Source organism: Vespula vulgaris, chromosome 15, assembly GCF_905475345.1.
Source record: "Vespula vulgaris chromosome 15, iyVesVulg1.1, whole genome shotgun sequence".
Taxonomy (NCBI): domain Eukaryota; kingdom Metazoa; phylum Arthropoda; class Insecta; order Hymenoptera; family Vespidae; genus Vespula; species Vespula vulgaris.
The window spans coordinates 2,385,119-2,401,399 of NC_066600.1; the positions used below are offsets into that span (position 1 = coordinate 2,385,119).

The following is a 16,281-nucleotide window of genomic DNA, read 5'->3' on the forward strand; positions in this document are numbered from 1 at the left end:
GTTTTAACTACCGTTCAATTATATAGTTTGCTTTCGAGTCGTCGCGCGCACGAATAAAGCGTGTAATTTACCGGCAATAAAAGGGCAGTAGTAAAGGCCACGCGAGAGAGGAAAGAGGCAAGAGAGAAGGAAGAGAAGAAGGAGAAGGAGGAGGAGGAGGAGGGAGGAAAGAACACACTGTGTCGTTAACGACGCCGTTTATTGCCGCGCGTAGCGAATATTTTGTTACAACGCGACGATCATTTCGATCTCCTGCCACTCGATGGGAAGTCACGATAGAAATCTCTCTCTCTCTCTCTCTCTCTCTCTCTGTCTCTCTTTGCCTCCCTTTTTTTACTCTCTCTTTATAAAGCTTTTCAAAATTTTACAAAATAATATATATATACATGTATGTGTGTATGTAAAAAATAAAAAATAGATATATATATGTATATATTTATTATATATATATGTGTGTGTCTATGTATGTATGTATGTATATACCTATATAATAATAATCCTTTACACTTAAGATAATTTGAACGATTAGATAAAACAATTCCGTATGTCTAGAGAATGTCTGGTAATAAGTAAAAGAGTACTAATTATTATCGGAAGAGCTGACAGTTGTTTAGTTTCGAAATCGTTGTCGTTGTCGTGAAGCTAGTGTAATAACTCCGAGAAGATATCCCGGAGGTCCCCTTCCCGAAGTAAGGATTATCTTGAAACGCGAAAACGCTCTTCACGGTATCTCCCAGCGAGTTCGAACGACGACGGACCACGGTCTCCAGTGAGAGTTCTCGCGACCTCGTCGAGATATCGAAACTATTTTTTTTACTCGTAACGATCGGTTACGAGGCAACTCTTCCATCACGTTTAATCGTTTCCACGAGGAAATGCTTTGGGCTCGTATTGTAAGATATTCGTTCTAAATGATGTTACATTAGTCATAAAATCGTAATGATAGAATTAATGTCTGATGAGTAATTAGAATGTTTTAATATCGTAATCGACAATTCGTGAGGAATACCGGTTTATTAAAATAACCTTAGATAAGATGTCGTTAATAAACGTATCTTAATTTTTAATTTGCAATGGTATTAGATATGATAATCTACGATATGATAATCGTTAGTTATAAAAGCATAGGACGCGTAAGAAGGAATAAGAAGTTTCGATAATCCGTTCGTTCGAGCTGCTCCGGGCAAGAAACCCGATGCCGACTATGAACGTCAGTAGTTTTAGTCGAGCTCCTCCGCTAGCTTGCGATCTAATCCTATTTTCGTTAGATCCGTTAATGGTTAATGGGAGGCAAAGTGGTCAGCGACCGGAACAAGAGCTAAGTCCGTCTTAAATCCCGCAGGAGGGAAACCCTTGTAGTCCTTAGCCAAGGACTGTAATCCGCATGGGATAACTATTGCCTTCGTTCTCGCACCGAGTCAAAGTCAAATCTATTTTGATGGAATAAGAGAGAAGTGTCTGAGCGATCAAAGGATACGATCGGGAGAAACCTCTAGGAAATAATTTTCATTAATGTTAGTTAAGGATTAATCATGATAATAAAAACTAATGGTTTGACGTTTCGAGATTAATTCGTAATAATCTAATAAGATAAATAGGATGATCTTCCTAGACAATTCAAGTTCCACGAGTATTAGAGTATAAGGTCCATGCCCGTAGGACAGGTCGAACTTTCCAATGTACACTTAATCGTTATTCGACTATAATATTCAAGGGTAGAAACAATAATATTCTCTCGGTCCTCGCTTCCTCCTTCTCCTCCTCGTCCTCCTTCTTCTCCTCCTCTTCACCCGCGAATATTATAGGCTCCAAGCCCTCTTATTCTGTCTCTTCTCAGATCGAGCCTTAGGCAAATAGTGCAACATGGAGATTAATCGGGATTAGGATCGGGAAATTTATGAAAGTCCAATGGCACCGAACTATACACTGCCAACATCTACGTACACCTAAACTCTACTACGTCTTAAACCTTATTCGTCTATCTAATATCTCTTAGAAAATTAATTAGCGGGCTGCGTGATTCGAAGAAAACGCTATTCCGCAGCCGGCGGCGCATCTTCGAAATTCTAATTTCCACGAAGGAATCTGTCGGAAGCTATGCAAATAAGATTCACCTAAGTGGTATCGCGCGAGCGCGCGCGCGTGTGCGAGAAGGCGAGCTAAAGAGAGAGAGAGAGTACCCTAGGTTGTAAATTCTCGAAATAATCCTACGGGTTAATTCCATGCACGACGCTTTATTGCCGTTCTTGATCCGTTAAAATTGAATTGCGAAGAAACATTAAGCAATTTCGTATATGTGTGCGTGTGTATATATATAATTCTTCGAATGTAATAAATTTTAATCTAATTTTTATCTCGTGAATGAAACATTTTTATCGTAAGAAAAATAAATAAATAAATGAATAAATAAATATATATACACACACACACACGCTAATATAAGAAACTCGCAAGTAAAGAAATCTTGTATATAAGTGTTCCATAGATTTTAGTGGTTAGTGGGGTAAGAGTTTGGGGGCTTGAGAGTGAGAGGAATCGACAGCGTAACACGAAAACTACATTATACTATTCAAACGATTGCAGGGCACGGCGGGTAAGTTGACATTGTTGTTTCTGAGGGTGGCCTCGGGCCGTGCGAATATCTTAGCGCACTTGGGTATAAGCCATATACGTGTACACGACGTCGTACAAGCCCTCCGGGGATGTGAACGCTATACAAGCCACCCCCTCCCTTCCACTCCCCTGCCCTAGCTGCCCTCAACCTTCCATCTCCCCACCTCTACTACCATCCCTGCTACTATCGTCGACACCGCACCCTTTCCTCCCCTCGAGTCCCAAGCCAGCCTTCAACCCCCTCACCCCCGCATCTCCAGTCCCCGTTCCCCCAAACCAGAGCACCGTCTTCTTGCTGGCACCCATATACTAATCAATAACCATGAATCGCTTCGGTAACAGTACCATGCACGTTCCGTTGCACCGTTATTGTTACAACGCGGCCGACGCGGCGGCTCGGGTTAGCGTGAAAATTATTATCGCAGATCGATTCTAAACACTGATAATGTCCAAATTCGAGGAACGCTGATAGGAAAGCTACCATTGGAAATAAAACGCGCTTTAAGGTCTACGGGAGAATTAGATTTAATTTATCTTACGAATGGTAATGAGTGCTTTCGACCACTCGTTAAGATATGTCCTAGCACGAAGTTTTCTATGATCGAGCATTTGATTATTGATCTTTCGAAATGAACAGAAAAAGAGACGAAAAAAGATTTCTTATAAATTGTATCAAATTAGACGTAAAACGTCGCCTTGGAAAATGATAGGAATGATACGAAAGGAGAAATTTTATATTGAATTAAACTAAATTCCTAATGTATTCCTTCTAAGTACAGAGGGGTAGAAGGTTCCTACCATAAAATCCATTCGCACAAACTCGCTGGAATATAATTTTGGATTTATGATCCGAGACACGATTAGGGTTCCTCTAATTGACGTTAGAATGATAAAACGCGGAGTTTTCGTATCGTTACTTTCTGCGATCGTGAACGTTTTTCTTTGGTCTCTAAGGCTTCTTCTCGTGGCTTAGCACCGACGCTAATATTAATTCGTGCAATTTTAATGTTCCCGTAGCCAAATTTCAATAACGCCATTTTCCCTTTCTCTCTCTCTCTCTCTCTCTCTCTCGATGTCACGCTAGCATAATTGATTTCCTTTTCTTTCATCGTGACGAACTTCTCACTGCCCTGTCCGTTGGGACTCGTGAAGGAGAAACGAAAGTTGGTGAAAACCACTTGAATTAGGCGTATGAAAAGACTTGGTGGGAAACTTTTCAAAGGTTCTCATTTATCAAACAAGAAAAGAAAGAAGGAGAGAGAGAGAGAGAGAGAGAGAGAGAGAGAGAAAGGGTACAAAATGAAAAAACAGAACGACACCAACTATAAGCCAACACTGATAAACGATAAAGGAAAAAATTACTGGACGATCGTTAAACGTTTCTGAATCAAGTCGATTCGGACGGGCCTCGGGGTTGATACAAGGGTTGATATTCCAGGGACGATATCTAATAAAGTTCAATTATCCTTGGAAACGAGAAGTGTGCGAGTGAAAGAGATCAAGAGAGAGAGGAATAACTCCGTGAAAGAGAGAAAGCAAGGAAGCAAGGAAGCAAGCAACCGAGCAACCAAGCAACCGAGCAACCAAGCGAGCGAGCGAGAGAGATGATAATCTAAACGATCGCAAAGTGGGCTACAGAAACGCGCCGAAATTGGCAATAACAGAGTGGCGGGGTTCATGGGACGTATATATGTATGTATGTATGTATGTATGTATGTATATGTAAGTATATAATAGTCCGTGTGCCTCGGCGCGAACTTCCTATTCTGGTTAGCATTCAAATTGAATCTTCGTGGCGGCCGGTCGTGAAGAGTTACCGCCGTTAATGGACCTCGCAAACGCTCTCAAATTGCTGCCAGACTGCTGAGACGCAGGCCCTACCTAATCTACCAACATGATTCTCTTCTCCGAGACTCATCGTTCTGTTCTCCACCTCCTACCTCCTCTTTCTCCTCTTGTCCTCCTCCTCTTGTCCTCCTCGTCCTTCTTCGTCTCCTTCTCTTATCCTCCTCCTCATCGAAAAGACTCGCACCCTTTTCGCGTCCATATCGCGACTCGTTCGATTATGCCATGTGCACCAAATTTTCGTCTCCCGGGGTACCTCGTTAACGTGTAAACTTTATTATCATTCTAAAGGTAGATAGTTTTACGATAATAAACTGAAGATCTCTCGTGGCGAGATTGATTAGATCGATATTATTAGAAACATATTAAGTAATAATATATGTCATTATGAGTTATTAATTTTTATTGGGTTATACGTTTACGTATATATTGTAGATAATATTATACATACATACGTATATATACATACACCTATATGTACGTGTAAATTCTTCTTTCCTTTTTTTTTCTTTTTCTTCTTCCTTGTCTTTTCGTATTACTTTCGGCCTGTTTAAAGTCAGTGGAAAATCGAACGAACCAGATATACTAATAAGAAATTACAATAACGACCTAACGAAACGAAGTTATCTCGGTATATCGGGCAATTATCGTTGACGTTAGGAAGGAACTTATCAGCCGCAAAGAAAAGGACCGTACGTAATATCCTGCGTGGCTCATTGCGTCGGAGCCAATGTAATTCGACGAGGTAGACGAGCAGAAAAAAAGGAGAGAAATGGGGTGAATTCTCTCTCTCTCTCTCTCTGTCTGTCTGTCTCTCTCTTTCTCTCTCTACTTTTCTCCCCCTAACTAACTCTCGTTCAAACCGAATTAGCCCGCTCGATTTGGAGAGGCCGAAAAACGTTTTATCGTGTTACCAACTGAAAAGTGATTTTCAATTCGCAAGAAACCAATTACCATAGTTTCTTCTTTGAGTCCTCTTGAATATTTTTTTAAGATTGATATACAAATATATGCATAATGAATTACGATCGATTCCAACAAAGATATATCATTTAGTACCGATAATTTATTTCTTGACTCGAATCACGATTATATCGACTATTCGAAAATTTCATTCTCAGGACATAGTAGTCGACTTTGGAAGAGAGTATTTCGAGACTCCTTCTCAGAGACTGTCGTCGAGATTCGAAATGGCTAATTTAGCGTGCTGGCTCTCATGGGAATACGCCAAGTTTCAAAGTTGGGAGCGTAGGGAGAGAGAGAGAGAGATAGAATGAGAGATCGAGTGGATAGAGATGGGTAAGGAGGAGATGGGAGGTAAAGAAGAAAGAGAGAGAGAGAGAGAGAGAAAGAGAGAGTCTATATCTTGAGAGAAGGAAAAGGACGAATGCCACGACTTAATACAATTCTATTAGACGTAACTATGCGAGCTCTCTTGCCTGCCCATCACCGTTGGATTTAATCGTCCGAGCAGCCAACCGTACGATATTCTACTTCCCATCCTTTGGTCGGATCCAATAGGAACGAGACTCTCTTATTATCAAATTAATCTGACCTTCGCGAGAGTACCGTCATTATCATCTCTCTCTTCCTCTTTCGTCAGAAAATCTCTTCCTTTCTCTCTCTCTCTCTCTCTCTCTCTCTCTTTCTCTCTCTCTCTCTCTCTCTCTCTCATCAGTGATTTTCAAATTCATCATTTTCGGGACTAATTAATTCTACAGTGTACCTGTTATCCACATCGATTATTCGAAATTTATAGAATATATTACATGGGTGACGTCAAACTGTCCATAGATATTAGATATTATTTACCAACGGCATTGTAAAAATTATACTCTAACTTTTCATTCCTCTTTTTTTTCTTTTTTTCCCTTAATAGCCGAGTTGAAGATGGACGTTCTTCGTGAAAGAGAGGTGAAGGACAGCCTAGAACGGCAGCTTCAAGACGAGCAAAAAGTTCGAGGTAAGTAGGAAACGATGAGGATGCAATATCCTTGACACACACACACACACACACACACTATACCCATATACATATATTAATATTTTCTGATATTACAGCATTTACCGTACGCATTTTAAACGGGAAACATTTTAGCATTTCTTTCAATACTTATTAATCCATAGATTTTAGAGTTTATTGTATATCATACATCGATGTCACATATATCGAACATCTCCTCTAAGTGATTTCGAACCCTGGAGTTAACACGACGATAAATCAAAAAGTCATAGAGAAGAGCAGCAAGAGGATAGAATAGAGAAAGATAGATAGATAGATAGATAGATAGACAGACAAATAGATAGATAGATAGATAGATGGATGAATGGATAGAGACAACCACGTTATAAAGTCTAAGCAAGATCCACGTACTACGTTGCACGATGCTATTATTCTCGAAGAAGCTTTGCAACGCGACTCGTCGTCGTCTTTCATCCTTCTCCTTTTCCACTATCCTTACCTTCCTTCGTTCCTTCGTTCGTTCTCGTTCCTTCATTCGTTCATTCATTCGTTAGTTAGTTAGTTAATACATTCCTATCGTTCTTCGTCTTATATTTGTGCCTTGGCACGTTTAATGGAAGGAAGGAAGGAAGGAAGCAAGGAAGGAAGGACAGTAAAGTCAGAACCGGTGATCGCTCAGCCAACTTTACATCGGACGTCAGCACGTAACAGAATAGTTGTCTAACGTTTTGACCACCCGATCCGGTTCATGCATCTTCTAAGAGACGATTAGAGATGATAAGGAGAAAGATACAATATCGAAAATTAACGTCGTGAAACTAGAAATAAATATTCTCTAATTCAATTGCTATTACTTGTTAGGAATTTTTTGCTTCTATCAAAATGATTATCCACCGTAACGCGTTAATTGTTATTCGCCCGTTTAACGATACTTATAAATTAAATATGAAAACGAAATTTTCGTATTCGAAGGGTCGGATGAAATAACAGGATGAATAATTTAGATCAAAAAATTATAGAAGGCCGTACTAGAGGAAAAAATATGAGAGGAGTCAGGACATTTTTTATTAAAAGAAATAAAATTAGAAAATGATCGATTCTCACGGTCGACTCTCACGGTTCTTTGATTTTCAAGTACATCGACGAACGTTTTACCGGTTCGACGAAAAGAAAAACCGGATGAGCGAGCGAATCCGCACGTGTTCTACGCTCGTATGCATGCATGTATATACATACACGAATATACACGTACACATATATGCATGCATGAATACGTGCATACGTATGCATATACATAGACGCACACATACATATATATACAGCCATACTCGAATCCAATATCGCGAAATTTTCGCGAGCAAGCTCGACGTCCCGCTTGACGCGGACACAATGCGCGTGAGCCTCGATAAATATGTAGAAGTCGCGTGGAATGACGCGTGAATAAGCGTGCGCCCCGTTCACCCGTTCTCGTCGTTTGTTATTAAAAAATGAAAAGACCTTCGGTGACGTGCCGACGATGCTCTCCCTCTTCCTCCTACTCCTCATCCACCTACTCCCACTCCTACACCTACTCCTACTCCTCCGTCCCTACCTCACGCTCTCGCCATCTCTCTTTCTCTCTCTCTCTATCTATCTCTCATCACTTTTCTTCGTCTTTTTCTCTCCATCGTGTTATGATCCAAAAAGCAAAAGAGATAGATTTATATGGAAAGAGCGAACGCAAGAGCCAGAGAGAGATAGAGAGAGATAGAGAGAGAAAGAGAAGGGGGGGACATTTAGAGATCCTTTGTTGTTCGTCCTGACGTTTTTTAAGTGGATCAACCCGTTGTATCAAGGAATGAATTTTATCGGCGAATAAAAAATCACACACCGGTGGCCATTGTTTTCTCCCATGAAAAATATATTCGTTGGTCGGTATGCATAGGGAGTGAACGAAAAATAAAAAAGAATAAAAGGGAAAAAGGAAAGAGTGAAAAAAAAAGAGAGGAGTAGACACGCGCGAGAGTCTACAGGGTGAATCAATGACTATTGTCATGTTCGAATAATTTCTTTTAGAAAAGACGATTGTTCTCTGTGTATCCGTGTAAACAATTTCAAATTAAAAATAACACATAGCACACACACACACATATATATATACAGAAGAAGTTTCATTTATCAATAGTTTCAATGCATAGTCTTTTGGCGAACTCAAACGTTTTTTTTTTTAGCTAATAAAAAGTCATTTCATTTGACAATAATTATTGAATCACCCTATATATTTATATGCATATATATATATATATATATATATATATATGTATACATGACGTTCTCGTCATTTGTAGCTTCGCTTTCTCTCGATTCGCAGGAAAAACGACTTGGCGAGGCCGGACGCTCGCGGTAACACGAGACTGCGACAACAGCAGTCCATTAGTCAACCAGCTCAGTGTCAATACATGAATATGACAGACAGTCTCACGGAATAGCCGACCAAACCCACTACTATTCTCTTTCCTCCATCTCTCTTTCTCTTTTTCTCTCTCTCTCTCTTTCTCTCTCTCTCTCTCGTGTACGACCCTTCCAACGTGAGGCGAGACCATCATCCATCCCCTACCCCTCCTACCCCACTCCCATCCCTCTTGACACCACCGTACCTTATGATATCGCAAATATAGGAAATATTCTCTCCCTTCGTGTCACCTATCGGCAACCTTTATCTTCTATGACATTCTCTCTGATTCTACACGTGACCGAATAGACGACTTTCTTAGAACGCAATACAAATGTATACTAAGTATATACCATCATTTTCTTAATTCATTTCGAACAGTTAATGAAGAATTATTTCGATGGATTTTGTTAAAACAATTTTTGAAAAAAAGACTAAAATGTATATATATATATATTATTCATAAATTTTTTGTTATAATAAAGATACGATGAAAATATAAGAGAATTAGCGTCTGAAAAAGTAATTTGCTTTTGTCTTTCCGAACGTCTAAAAAGAAAAATAAAGGATAACAAGAAAAAAAGAGAGAAAGAAAACGAAAAAAAAAAAGACGAAAAAGAAAATGAGATAAAGAGGCGAGCCTTTGCAAGTTCGTTCATTCGTTCGTTCGTTCGTTCGTTCGTTCGTTCGTTCGTTCGTTCATACGATTCTCTGAGATGATTGATGACCGGCCAGTCCCACGGATATTTACGCAGGTACTTCGTAAGACCTTTGCTCATTCGACTAATGACCGTCTTGTAAGAGATACCGTGTCAATCTATAGCATATGTCTGGGTTTAACGAGGGCGTTCCTACAAGCGTTTCTCTTTCCTTCGCGAACTCTACCACACCCATCATCCTCGTGAACATGTGCGCGAGCACGTGTGATGACGAGAAATTACTATTAGTCGAAAATAATACAACGATATATATGTTAGTAAGTATCCACGTATTTACGTACGATATATATATATATATATATATATATATATATATATAATAAATAAATATATACATGCATGCATCCATGTATGTATATAATAAATTTTAGAAACGAATTGTTTTCATATCGGACAAGAAATGAAACACAGACTACGAGATGTAATAATTTTATTTATTTTTTCATTATTCCCTTAATATCTAATAAATTATGCAGTTTTATTTGTTTGGATTCATTTTTGGATTTATTTAGAAATCGATTGGTCTCTTCGCTTTTCTTTAATGATTATCTTGGCATCGACGTTCAGTCTCGTTTTTGAAGGTGGTAATAATCAGTACGATGGAAAAAGATAGGTAGATAGATAGATAGAGAGAGAGAGAGAGAGAGAGAAAGAGAAAGAGAGAGAAAAAAAGAGTCGAAGAAGCTATTATCTATATATAGTACGAAGAAAGGGAGCAACGTTATTAGCCCGTTTAGAGGCGAGCTTGGCATTTCGCTAAAGGTTGAAATCTTCTCGACCGCCCGTTGAGCGAGCATAGGGTGGAAAAGAGGGTTGGTACGAGTAAGAGAGAGGGGTGGTGATGAGGAGAGGAAGGGAAAGGGTGAAAGAGGGAGTTGAATGTTCTCGTATTATCTTGGCAGGGGTTAGGTAGCAGTCGTCGGTCTCTTCCCTATCGTGTCAGCGTCCTGCCAACCATGGGGGATGATGAACCTTGTCTTACGAATAAAACAATAAGATGACCTTTCTTCTTGCCGTTTATCAGAATACTTATTTTATCAAAAGATTTAATCAATATTTGTAGCTCTCATTATTGGATAAAACACTGACAAAAGATATTAGATTCTTTGTATCGTATTATTTTATATCGACGAATAAAAACGTTTCATTTTTTCATTGGATCGATTAATAAGTATAAAATAAAAATGAAAAGGGGAAAAGAAAGAAGAAGAAAAGGAAAAGGAAGGAAGAAAAAAATGTACTATCCGATGTTGGAACAGTGTTACTTTTCAGCTCACGGTTAGGCTGACAACGTTAATGTTAGTATTATTATTATAAGTATAAGCATGAGACGAAGAGATCACAGTTTGGAATAGAGAGTGCCGTGTGTAAAAACAAATAAAACGTTACGTTCGAGCAAGCTTCTGGTTCTGATCCCCAAGCGGATATTCTGGCTGCCATTTCGGTGGTGGTAGTTATCGAATGGACGACGACGAGGATGAGAACGATGACGACGACGACGACGACACGAGAATTCTAAATTCTCGTAAGCAAGAAGCTTCTCGACATACATACATACATATGTATATACGTATATATATATATATATATATATATATATATATATATACACACATGTGTTAAAGGCCGAGAACCGCGGAAGCTCGAGAACCGACAGCTGCCTTTGCCGTTGCTTTACACGAAGCTGTGGCCTCCCTGTAATTAGCCGAACCGTTTGTTGCAAGACGCGTCGAAAGAAACACCCCTTTCTGGAAGCTACCCTTCCCCCCCCCCTCTCTCTCTCTCTTTCTCTGACACTCTTTTTACCTTCAAAGAAAAATTATATGCACACCGATTAATCTCACAAAGTGTAGCAACAACGATAAGGCAAATTCGAAAGTGTATTCCTTTTCTCTCTTTTTGTTCTTTTGTTAATTCTTTATGTTGTTTTTTTTATTATTATTAATATTATTATCATCATCTTTTTTTTTCTTTCTTTTTCCTGTTTTTTTTTTATTCATTGCATCTCAGATAAATTTATTTTCCTATCTTTTCGTTCGTTCGTTCCTTCATTTTTCTTCCTTTCCTTCGCGAATATTCAACGCGTTCATATACCATCCCCCGTTCTACGACACCTGTACCAACCCCTTATAGCACGTCGGCCTACGACTATTCTTCACCTCCTTGAATTTAATTAACTCCTTTGAGCGTCGATAGCTTATCAGTGTTTGTTCGCTTTTAAGCGGTAAGACAAATTGATTGCCGTCGAACGAAAATGATAAGAATACAGTCGTAATTATGAGATAAATAATTATGATTAGCAAGGAATAATTTTTGTCTCTTTCTCTCCTCGTTATAAAAATTCGGAGTTTTTGATTTAACAAGACATTCAATGATTTATTCGTAAAGTTTCCGTCGCGTTTTTTTTTTTTTTTTAATACCGTTCGCTTCTTAAATATCTTGAAATTTCACTTTCTAGCGAAGACCACGCACGATTTCTGACAAACGTATTCGAAATGGTACAATTAACCGTGCGAGATTTATACATGTACTCACCCTTCGAATTAGCTTGCCCGTAATGCCTGGATCGGGTGTCGGTGTAATTGGGACCCGAGGGAATTTGCTGCGTTTCGAGAACCCCCTATTCTCGAGGACGACTAACCATACTCACTCTCTCTCTCTCTCTCTCTCTCTCTCTCTCTCTCTCTCTCTCTCGTCACACCTCGTCCCTGATTTTCACAGTTCTCATCTATCCCCAATTCCTCATCTAACGCAAATCACCACTTCTACTCTCTGTGATAAATCGAAAAGAGAGAAACAAAACGAAAAAGAAAAAATAAAATAAAATAAGGCAAAAAACCTTATGGATAATTTCTGTTCGAAAGGATATGATTAGATTGATCTATCCTAGAACAAATCATGCGTATTTTACACCGAAACCATCCAAAATCTAGTCGTGGTCATCCTCAAAGACCGTCTCGTGAAGCTGTAAACTCTGAACCATCGTAGAGAGAGAAAGACAGAAAGAGAAAGAGAGAGAGAGAGAGAGAGAAAGATTCATTAACCATGAGATAGAGAGAGAGAGAGAGAGAGAGAGAAAGCGTCGGTTCGTCCTCGAGCGAACGAAAGGCTAATTCTCAAAAGAGTTCACGACGGTGTCGGCGATGCCCTCGTGCGTAACGACCAACGATTCGCTTTGAAGTGAACAGCATATCGTTGTCACCCTCTTGCCGACCAACCAACACCTCCTCCACCTCCTCCTCCTTCTTCTCTTCGACTCGGTCAAACTCTTATCCCTCTAACATAACTTCTCTTCACATAATATACACATCGAAACGTGCCAATGACCGTCACCCTCAATTTCGTGTAAGAGAAGGAACGTGATTCCGGAGGAACCAGAGAGAGAGAGAGAGAGAGAGAGAGAGAGAGAGAGAGAGAGAGAGAGATACTCTTTGTGCAAGAAAGATTCATTATCCTTTCCTCTTGGTCTCACCTCACATTCTCTTCTGATTCATTGAATTCTAACTCCTCCTACGTTCGATACTTGTCTTTGCTACATTATAATAAAGATCACACATAAGTAAATACTTAGATAAAATAGTTTTCAACGATTAAGATACACGCGATCGATCGATCGATCGATCGATCTACAGATTTCATTGGTTAGAGAAATTCGAAGGAAAATGATCTTTTTATATTCTTTCTTTCTCTCTCTCTCTCTCTCTCCCTCTTTCTTTCTTTTTTTCTTTTTGTTCCCATCGATTATACCGGAGCTTTCGTTTTCGCCGACAATTTTTATAACAAAATTCTCTCCTCAACGATGACGTTGAGAAAGCTCTCGGAAGTAGAAACGAGAAGAGAGACAAAGAAGAGAAAAAGAACGAAGGAGAGGATGAGGAGAGAGAGAGAGAGAGAGAGAGAGAGAGAGAAAGCTTTTACTACAACCTCCTGTCCCCCTCTCCATCCTCTCCCTTAACCCTCTCGCCCTTTCCCCGCTCACGAAGAGAAAAACAACGGCGAAGAGGGAAGGAGAGGGAGTGAGAGAGAACGGGCAAAGGGTTCGTCGGGGCTTACCCCCTTTGTGGCAGTTTAGCGTTTCATGTCGTATTCCGACTCATTGGAAATTGAGGAATACAGAGGAAGCGCAAAAGGGATACGGCTTTGAGATAAAAAGAACGCTCGGCGTTGATGTGTTACTGCAGCTTCTGCTGCTGTCGTTGTTGGTTCTATCGTAGCCGTAGTCGTAGCCGTAGTCGTAGCCGTAGCCGTAGCCGTAGCCGTAGCCGTAGCTGTTGTTACTACTGACGTTACCGATCGGTAGGAGACGGCTACGGAATATCGAGATACGTTATATCGAGATGGGAAAGTAAAAGTGTCTTTCGTAGTCGCGAGTAAGTTATTCCTTATATTTTTCTTTTTTTTTGGTAATTATTCACTCGAGCCTTCTTGTCTATTTGATTCTATCGCGTGTCAAGATCTTTTTAACGACGATGATTAGTTTAAATTTAAATCTGAAGATTAGAGCGAAGGAAAGGAGGGTAGAGGAAAGAGAAAAAAGAAGAGGGAAAACGGAAAAGAAAAGAAAAGAAAAGAAAAGGCGAACAAATAGGTAGTATTTGAATATCAATGAAGCGAAGAGTAAGCAAGGAAGAATTCGTGTAATACGATTGATCAATGAGCGTGTTCTCCGGTCGTTTTCACTTGGAAGAGGGTAGCCAATAGGTATTATGTTCCAAGAACGACTACATCGTCCAGAAGCAACGGCAACAGCAACGGTAGCTCGAGGATGGTGGCTGTTACACAAGGGCGGGCCGGGGGGCAGGAGTAGGGAAGGGGGTTGCTGTAGGTGCCGCGGTCACTTTGTGAACTAGCCTGGCTTTGGCCGCTGTTTAATTAAGTCTCGCCTAGACTACTCGCCCTCCTCGCTCAGGACCACTTCCCTTTCCCTACCCTTTCGTCACTCACTCGGTGGCGTCTCTGTTTCTCTCTTCCGAGTTAGCAAGCACCACCCACTAACTCACCCAACCCCTCGAGTTGAATTCGCTCACTTGCTTGACCCTCTCTTTTGCACACCCTATGAATATGACACTGTCTTCTCTCTCTTACTCGCTCTCTCTCTCTCTCTCTCTCTCTATCTCTCTGTCTCTGTCTCTGTCTCTCTCTCTCTTGCGTACGTAGAAAAGAATTAAATCACAGGCACTGTTACGACGCGACCAAAGGGTAACCGAAGCTGTCCGCTGCTACTGCTACTCCAACTCCCTTACCGTCTTTCAGTAACAGCGACGGGAAAAGCGAAAGAGCCTGAACTTTGTTAATAACTGCGAGAGATGAAAGCCAGGACTGGCCTGAAGCTTTAATGACCTCGCAATTACGACGCGCGTTTCGTAGGGCCCGTCCTATCCCTCCCCCATGTCCTGCTCCCCCACTGACGTCCCCCCATCGCCCCCTACACCTATCCCACCCATCGCTGTACGTATACACTTCTGGCTGACCTAGGAAAAACGTCTCGAAAAAAAAGAAAGAATAAAGAAAAGAAACAAGTATATAATAACACATATTTCATTTTTCTTACTTATGTATGTAAAATAGTACATTAAATTATACGAATGTGTAAGTTAATTACAGTAGATTAATATACATTATATCGATGTAACCATACATTGTAATATACATTGGCATAACATTAAGAAAGAAAAAAACGATCTCGCGATTATTCGTCGGGTTTGAAAAAACGTATGCATGTACTTCTTCTTCTATTTTTTTCTCTTTTTTTTTTTTCTTTTTTTCCTTTCTCGTTCACCAACCAATCGTCGTCCCTCACTAATATATCCGCACATCAAATACATAGATACACGCACACGCATATGTATATACTACCCGCGTATGAATTCAATCGCGCGTAACAGTTTGAGCTTCCGTAATATAATTGTTAATGGGCTGATGCGCCGATCGTGCCGTTCCACGTGTCTCTCTCTCTCTCTCTCTCTCTCTCTCTCTGTCTCTGTCTCCGTCTCCGTATCTGTCTCTCTGTCTCTGTCTTCGTGTGCCGACGGCGAGCCTTTCTCTATGTATAAGTATATGCTCGTGCAACCCCTTACGTAAAAATAGACGCAGGAGGCATTAATGTACGCCTCGTTCACCAGCTTGCTCGGCACCTCGCGTCACGGATGATCACTGATCGCAAAGCCTCTCTCTCTTTCTCTCTCTCTCTCTTTCTCTCTCTCTCTCTCTCTCTCTCTCTCTTTCTCTAAAGAAGTAAACGCGGATCGCGAGCGCTCAAAGGGCCGCGTTCCAACATTCTCTCTCTTTCTCTCTCACTCCTCTCTCTCTCTCTCTCTCTCTCTCTCTCTTTCTCATATAAGAATCGTCGCTTTAAGCATTATCCTTCCGACGGATTAACGTCACGAGCTGATAAGTGGAGCGTGCTATCGATATGATACACTACGAGAATTATTCTCGCATTGAACGGCTTTGCTCTCGATAGAAAGAGAGAGAGAGAGAGAGACAGAGACAGAGACAGAGACAGAGACAGAGAGAGAGAGGGTGGGAGAGAGAGAGGGATGGTGTGGAAGGTTCCACGGCGATGCTAATGAATTCGAGTCAGACTTACCACGCCGGAAGGGTGAATTTCTCGGTTACCTGGGCAAGTATACGCGATGCGTGTAATGTTTCTGCCAGCCGAACGGAAAGAATATTCTGCGAGTCGAGAGAAAACTCTCCACCACCTCCTC

At 40.6% G+C, this 16,281-nt stretch overlaps 1 protein-coding gene across 11 annotated transcripts in view; it reads left to right on the forward strand.

The window, feature by feature from the left end:
* LOC127069452 (dachshund homolog 2) overlaps positions 1–16,281 on the forward strand; it is a 218,104-nt gene that overhangs the window by 160,204 nt on the left and 41,619 nt on the right. For 10 of the 11 annotated variants that reach the window (XR_007783549.1, XM_051006499.1, XM_051006502.1 and 7 more), the window contains one exon: positions 6,338–6,421. The exons of the other annotated variant lie outside the window; for it this stretch is intronic. Coding sequence is in view for 9 of the 10 variants with exons in the window: in XM_051006499.1 (XP_050862456.1) it covers positions 6,338–6,421 (84 nt within the window). In the remaining variant the exon portion in view is untranslated. The remainder of the gene's footprint in view (positions 1–6,337; positions 6,422–16,281) is intronic. 11 annotated transcript variants of the gene reach the window in all.